The following is a 7,500-nucleotide window of genomic DNA, read 5'->3' on the forward strand; positions in this document are numbered from 1 at the left end:
CCCGGTGGCTATCTAGGTTGACCCGCAGGTTATCCATGTTGGACCTGTGGTTGTCCAGGCCCCGGTGACTGTCCATGTTCCCTCTGTGGTTATCTAAGTTCCCTCTGTGACTGTCTATGTTTCCTCGGTGGATATCTATATTGCCCCGGTGGTTGTCCATATTCCCCCTTAGGTTATCCATATTCCCTCTGTGATTATCCATATTTCCTCTATGGTTATCCATATTCCCTCGGTGGTTATCCATGTTTCCCCTTTGGTTTTCGATATTCCCTCTGTGGTTGTCGATGTTTGACCTGAGGTTATCGTTGAGGTTGGCCCGGAGGTTGCTCACCAGCTGGAAGTTCTGAATGCGCATGCGCTGGTTGTCGTCCACCTCGACGACGAAGACGCGGTCGTTGTGGTGGTAGTGGTGTCCGCCGTCGTCCCTGAAGCCAATGCCGGAGTCAGAGTTGGAGGAGTTGGAAGAAGTGTTGGAGTGCTGGGGCGACATCTGCGCCTCCACGTCGATGAGCCCGGGCGCGCCGGTGTCCAGGTGGAACCCCACCCGGTTGCGGTACAGGCTCATGATGGAGTGCAGAATCGGGTCGGCCGAGTCGGGGAACTCCTGGCAGTGCGGCGCGTCGGGGTGCGGCGTGCACTCGAGGCGGAAGTTCTTGGCCCTGCGCGCGTGGTCGGCGTGCTGCACCATGCGCGGGTCCACCATGAACACGTGGCACGACGACGACACGCTGCCCCCGTCCTGGCTGCCGTCGCTAAGCTCGTCGCCCGACGCGCCGTGCACCGTCACCAGGCCGAAGAACTTCTTGTCGTCTGCGTACACGCCGCAGAAGGTGATGCGCTCGGCCGGGTACTGCGCCAGCGTGAGGCCGTGCGGGCTGGTGAGCACCACGCGCTCCGTGAACACCGACATGAGCACCAGCGTGTGCACCTTCTTCTCGATGCGCAGTCGCCGGATGCAGTTCCTGATGGCAGCCAGCCTGGAGCCACCCTGGGGCTCCTTGGGCATCTCGATGGTGCCCAGGTAGCCCACCACGGCGCGGTACAGGGCCTCGCCCAGGTCGTTGGGCGCCGCCTGCTGCTGCAGCTCCGCCAGGGTCGGATACAGGAGCTTGTTGATTTCCTGCTCCGTCAGCACGCTGTACGCCTCCTTTCCGGAGCCGCTGGGCAGCTCCACGCCGACCCACATGCCCGAATGCTGTTGCTGGGACTGCTGAAGCTGCTGCTGAACCGGGGACTGCTGACGCTGTGGCTGCTGCGGGTGCAACTGCTGCTGGTGAAGGAGCTGCTGTTGACTATGCTGCTGCTGTAAATGCTGCTGCTGTTGTAAATGCTGTTGCTGTTGCTGCAGATGTTGCTGCAGGTGCTGTTGTTGTTGTTGTTGCTGCTGCTGTAAGTGCTGCTGCTGTTGCTGGTGGTGGTGCTGGTGGTGCGCAAGCTGACTCACGGTCTCCGGCGGGAGGTTCTGCGGGTGGTGCCTCAGCTTGGCCTTCGGCGACTTGTCCTTCTTCTTGACCACGTGTCTGGGCCGCGGCGGGTGCTCCTGCTGCTGCTGCGACTGCTGCTTCTGTTGCTGCTGCTGCTGCTGCTGCTGTTGCTGCTGCTGCTGTTGTTGTTGCTGTTGCTGCTGCTGTTGCTGTTGTTGCTGTTGCTGTGGCTCCTTCATGGGCCGTGGCGTCCTTGTGACCTGCCGCGCCTCCGCCATGACCAGCTGGATCTGGTCGGGGCGCAGGCGTGTGGGCGACGTCGAGGAGGGCACGCCGGCAGGGCCCCCGTCGCCGCCGCCCAGGCCTTCGGGCACGGGGGACACCGACGTGGAGACCGTGAGTCCCTTGGGCGTGGGCGTAAGCGGCGCCTTGGGCGGGAAGGCGGACTCGGGCCAGGCGTCGCGGTCGGACAGCAGCGCCGCCTCGCCCAGGTGGATGGCCGTGTGCTCGCTGAAGATGGCCCCGCTCTGCAGGTCGCGCACCACCTTTTCTGCGCGTGTCTGCTGGTTCTTGTGGCGCAGGCGGTTCGGGTACTTGGGCTTCGGCCGGTTCACCGTGACGAACTCGTCGTCCGAGCTGTCCGAGTAGTAGTTCTCGGCGATCTGCAGCTTGAGCAGCTTGGACAGGCCGATGAGGCGCGCCACGTCATCGTGCGGCGCCTTGCTCACGTTCTGACTGTTGACGGCGATGAGGTAGTCGCCAGGGCGCAGGCCGGCGCGCTCGGCGGGGCTGCCCGGCACGATGCACGACAGGATGCACGGCGCCTGCCCGCTGATGGTGAAGCCGAAGCCGTTCTTGCCCTTCGTGATCTCCACCGTGCGGACCCCATAGCTGGGCCGCTTCTTCCGCCGCCGGTTATTGTGCATGGCTCCCTTATGGCACTGCTATGGCACGCTGCAAGGAAACAAACACCAACTTTAATTAAATCAAAACCATAGAAAGGTTACAGTATATATGATATTCGCATAATGCATGATTAAATTATTTTTTTCCCCAACTTTAATGATATGATACCTCTCCTTCCATAACCATAAAACACAAAACAAAAATCACCCCCGCACACAGGCCAGGAGCCTCCGCCCTATTCATTACAAGACCCTCATTTCACTCGAGGGTTGAGGCGAGGGTGAGGCTGAGGGTGAGGCGAGGATGAGGCGAGGATGAGTCGAGGGTGAGGCGACGGTGAGGCGACGGTGAGGCGACGGTGAGGCGACGGTGAGGCGACGGTGAGGCGAGGGTGAGGCGGAGTGAGGCGAGAGTGAGGCTGAGAGTGAGGCGAGGGTGAGGCGACGGTGAGGCGAGGGTGAGGCTGAGGGTGAGGCGAGGGTTGAGGCGAGGGTGAGGCTGAGGGTGAGGCGAGGGTTGAGGCGAGGGTGAGGCGAGAGTGAGGCTGAGAGTGAGGCGAGGTGAGGCGAGGATGAGTCGAGGTGAGGCGAGAGTGAGGCTGAGAGTGAGGCGAGAGTGAGGCTGAGAGTGAGGCGAGGATGAGTCGAGGGTGAGGCGAGGGTGAGGCTGAGGGTGAGGCGAGGGTGAGGCGACGGTGAGGCGACGGTGAGGCGACGGTGAGGCGACGGTGAGGCGACGGTGAGGCGACGGTGAGGCGACGGTGAGGCGAGGGTGAGGCGAGGGTTGAGGCGAGGGTGAGGCTGAGGGTGAGGCGAGGGTGAGGCTGAGGGTGAGGCGAGGGTGAGGCGAGGATGAGGCGAGGATGAGGCGAGGATGAGTCGAGGGTGAGGCGAGGGTTGAGGCGAGGGTGAGGTGAGGGTGAGGCGAGGGTGAGGCGAGGGTGAGGCGACGGTGAGGCGACGGTGAGGCGAGGGTGAGGCTGAGGGTGAGGCGAGGGTGAGGCGAGGGTTGAGGCGAGGGTGAGGCGACGGTGAGGCGACGGTGAGGCGACGGTGAGGCGAGGGTGAGGCGAGAGTGAGGCTGAGAGTGAGGCGAGGTGAGGCGAGGGTGAGGCTGAGGGTGAGGCGAGGGTTGAGGCGAGGGTGAGGCGACGGTGAGGCGACGGTGAGGCGACGGTGAGGCGAGGGTGAGGCGAGAGTGAGGCGAGGATGAGGCGAGGGTGAGGCGACGGTGAGGCGACGGTGAGGCGACGGTGAGGCGAGGGTGAGGCGAGGGTGAGGCGACGGTGAGGCGACGGTGAGGCGACGGTGAGGCGACGGTGAGGCGACGGTGAGGCGAGGGTGAGGCTGAGGGTGAGGCGAGGTGAGGCGAGGATGAGTCGAGGTGAGGCGAGAGTGAGGCTGAGAGTGAGGCGAGGTGAGGCGAGGGTGAGGCGACGGTGAGGCGACGGTGAGGCGAGGGTGAGGCGAGGATGAGTCGAGGGTGAGGCGAGGATGAGGCGAGGATGAGTCGAGGGTGAGGCGAGGATGAGTCGAGGGTGAGGCGAGGATGAGTCGAGGGTGAGGCGAGAGTGAGCGAGAGTGAGGCGAGGAGTGAGGCGAGAGTGAGGCTGAGAGTGAGGCGAGGAGTGAGGCGAGAGTGAGGCGAGGATGAGGCGAGGATGAGTCGAGGGTGAGGCGAGAGTGAGGCTGAGAGTGAGGCGAGGATGAGTCGAGGGTGAGGCGGAGTGAGGCGAGAGTGAGGCGAGGAGTGAGGCGAGAGTGAGCGAGAGTGAGGCGAGAGTGAGCGAGAGTGAGGCGAGGATGAGGCGAGGATGAGTCGAGGGTGAGGCGGAGTGAGGCGAGAGTGAGGCTGAGAGTGAGGCGAGAGTGAGGCGAGAGTGAGCGAGAGTGAGGCGAGAGTGAGCGAGAGTGAGGCGAGAGTGAGGCTGAGAGTGAGGCGAGGGTTGAGGCGAGGGTGAGGCTGAGGGTGAGGCGAGGGTGAGGCGAGGGTGAGGCGAGAGTGAGGCGAGGATGAGGGAGGGTGAGGCGAGGAGTGAGGCGAGAGTGAGGCGAGGATGAGTCGAGGTGAGGCGAGAGTGAGGCTGAGAGTGAGGCGAGGATGAGTCGAGGGTGAGGCGAGGATGAGTCGAGGGTGAGGCGAGGATGAGGCGAGGGTGAGGCGAGGATGAGTCGAGGGTGAGGCGAGGATGAGTCGAGGGTGAGGCGAGAGTGAGGCTGAGAGTGAGGCGAGGATGAGTCGAGGGTGAGGCGAGAGTGAGCGAGAGTGAGGCGAGAGTGAGCGAGAGTGAGGCGAGGAGTGAGGCGAGAGTGAGGCGAGAGTGAGGCTGAGAGTGAGGCGAGGATGAGTCGAGGGTGAGGCGAGAGTGAGGCGAGGATGAGTCGAGGGTGAGGCGAGGATGAGTCGAGGGTGAGGCGGAGTGAGGCGAGAGTGAGGCGAGGATGAGTCGAGGGTGAGGCGAGAGTGAGGCTGAGAGTGAGGCGAGGATGAGGCGAGGATGAGGCGAGGATGAGGCGAGAGGTGAGGCGAGAGTGAGGCGAGGAGGCGAGGGTGAGGCGAGGGTGAGGCGACGGTGAGGCGAGGGTGAGGCGAGGGTGAGGCGAGAGTGAGGCGAGAGTGAGGCGAGAGTGAGGCGAGAGTGAGGCGAGGATGAGTCGAGGGTGAGGCGAGAGTGAGGCGAGAGTGAGGCGAGGATGAGTCGAGGGTGAGGCGAGGGTGAGGCGAGAGTGAGGCGAGAGTGAGGCGACGGTGAGGCGAGGGTGAGGCGAGGGTGAGGCGAGAGTGAGGCGAGAGTGAGGCGAGAGTGAGGCGAGAGTGAGGCGAGGATGAGTCGAGGGTGAGGCGAGAGTGAGGCGAGAGTGAGGCGAGGATGAGTCGAGGGTGAGGCGAGGGTGAGGCGAGAGTGAGGCGAGAGTGAGGCGAGAGTGAGGCGAGGATGAGGCGAGGATGAGTCGAGGGTGAGGCGAGAGTGAGGCGAGAGTGAGGCGAGGGTGAGGCGAGGGTGAGGCGAGGGTGAGGCGAGGGTGAGGCGAGGGTGAGGCGAGGGTGAGGCGAGGGTGAGGCGAGGGTGAGGCGAGGGTGAGCGTCAGGTGGTGAAGGTGGAGGTGGAAGTAGAAATGGTAGTGGTGGTGATGCTGATGGGGAGATGCTGATGGGGAGATGATCATGGCGTCTACAATGACGAAGCGATGAAGAAGATAAAAAGAGAATGACATTAAAACCCGCAAAGATTACTTCTGCCACGTCCATAAATCGCAGGGGTTATCAGAATATACATTCCGAAAATCTTTTCGCGTCGGTCCTTCGGCACCTCTGACCTCTGCTCGAAAGGGAAAAGAACGACACAGACAAATGCGAGATTTCCGGAGATCTTTTACTCTCCGCAACATTTCAGGCAGTATTACAAAGTCTTCGATTGTCACGAAGCGAGACAAATCGAACACGCCTTCCCGAACCTGAACATCAACCTCCAGGCAACCCGCTAGCACAGTCCGTTTCTGCTCATCGGCCCGGACGTGTGGAGGAAAATATCATAGTGTTTGCCGTGTGCGCAGTTCAAACACCGGCGGGAATATCAAAGGCGCCTTGAAGCAAAAATATAACAGGAGAAAAACACGTCGGTGGAACGTAAAAATAGGAAAATCTCCAAACACATTACAATGAAAGAACCCTTGTGCGCCTGAGGCCGCATGGAGAATGAGGAGACACGGCGAAGATTCTTTTCACTGCTAACACCAGACGCCATTCTTTATGCTAGGCGGAACATGCAAATTGGCCTCCCTAAACGAACCACCGTGAGTTGCAGAGGAACACCTGCGCCCTCGTGCTCCTCGGGTGTGCCATATCCTGTTCGGCGAAGCCAATGTCGGCCGTGACTCCCTCCTAGACCCTCGGAGACACCCTGACCACAGACTTAAATCTCGACGCAATTGGGCCAGATAACATCGAACACGCCTCCATGACACAGAAGGCTCCTTACCAACTAATTCGCCACATGGCCACAAGAGCTGTGTACGCCAGCCAGCCCATGGCCCATCCATGACGCTCACCAGCAGGTCCAAGGCCGTACCCCACACCCAGGGCGAACACGTGGTCCTGACAGCCGAGGGAGCCCCCCACCCCACCCTAGTGACAATAATAAACCAGCGACCCTCTGAAATGTCCTGAGGCGTGCTTGAGTTTCATTTTACATGATCCCGATACATTTTCCCTTCTCTTTGGCCTTTTCGCTGCTGACACGACACACTACGCTCACTCGCCTGCCCCACCTTCGCTGTGAGGAGACACACTAGCGAGCGAAGGAGGCGCTGGCACAGAGCAAAAGAGGCGAGAAGCATAGGGTAGCCCGCTGCTCGCACCGCCAATCGTGTATCCGCCTGGCGCCCCATGTGCCTCGTCTCGCCGAGACATTCCCTACATACCACCACGGCACTCATCAACCCAGCCTGAGTTTGGTACCGACCCCCCCCCCCCCCCACGCGCGACCGACCAGACCTCGACCCGCCGCTCCTGCCATCTGCTCCTGAGGTAAGCGGCGTCACAAAAGCGACTGCGATGAACACTCTTCGCAAACTACTCCTCCGGGTTTATCAACGCAGAAACTCAATGCATCGTTACACGTCATTCATGTCGAGTTTCAGAAGTCTTGTTGAGCTTCATGAGCGCATGGAATCGTCAAGGAGAAATGAAACTAACAGAAACTATGGATAAAAATAATACCTAGCGAAGTTTTCCTAAATCCTGCGCCTTCGACTGCGGTCCACTCAGCAGGAGGACACGACAACAGTAGCGTCAATACAATCAGCAGAAGACCTTGACGCCCTACTGCTCCTTCCTATCCCCTTCTTTCTCTTCTTGCTCTCTTCTCCCTTACCCTCCCACTCCAGTCCCATCTTCGCCCTTTCTACTTCAAGATTACGCTCCTCCTCCTCCTCCTCCTCCTCCTCCTCCTCCTCCTCCTCCTCCTCCTCCTCCTCCTCCTCCTCCTCCTCCTCTTCCTCTTCCTCTTCCTCTTCCTCTTCCTCTTCCTCCTCCTCCTCCTCCTCCCATCTCTTTCCCCCTCCTTCACCTCTTCCTTTTTCTTCTTCTGTTCCTTCCTACACCCTCCTCTCTTCGCCACCGGTTAATCCCGACACCCCTTGCGTGTGAAAAGAGAATCTAGGCCTATCCA

General features: G+C 60.9%; 1 protein-coding gene across 5 annotated transcripts in view; it reads right to left on the minus strand.

The window, feature by feature from the left end:
• The window catches only part of LOC125036854 (regulator of G-protein signaling 12-like), a 147,506-nt gene that overhangs the window by 123,575 nt on the left and 16,431 nt on the right, over positions 1–7,500 (minus strand). For all 5 annotated transcript variants that reach the window (XR_007115926.1, XM_047629741.1, XM_047629740.1 and 2 more), the window contains exon 2: positions 1–2,378. This exon is cut by the window's left edge and continues 1,454 nt beyond it. Coding sequence is in view for 4 of the 5 variants with exons in the window: in XM_047629741.1 (XP_047485697.1) it covers positions 1–2,350 (2,350 nt within the window). In the remaining variant the exon portion in view is untranslated. The remainder of the gene's footprint in view (positions 2,379–7,500) is intronic.

The sequence above is a fragment of the Penaeus chinensis genome, chromosome 22 (genome assembly GCF_019202785.1).
Source record: "Penaeus chinensis breed Huanghai No. 1 chromosome 22, ASM1920278v2, whole genome shotgun sequence".
NCBI lineage: Eukaryota > Metazoa > Arthropoda > Malacostraca > Decapoda > Penaeidae > Penaeus > Penaeus chinensis.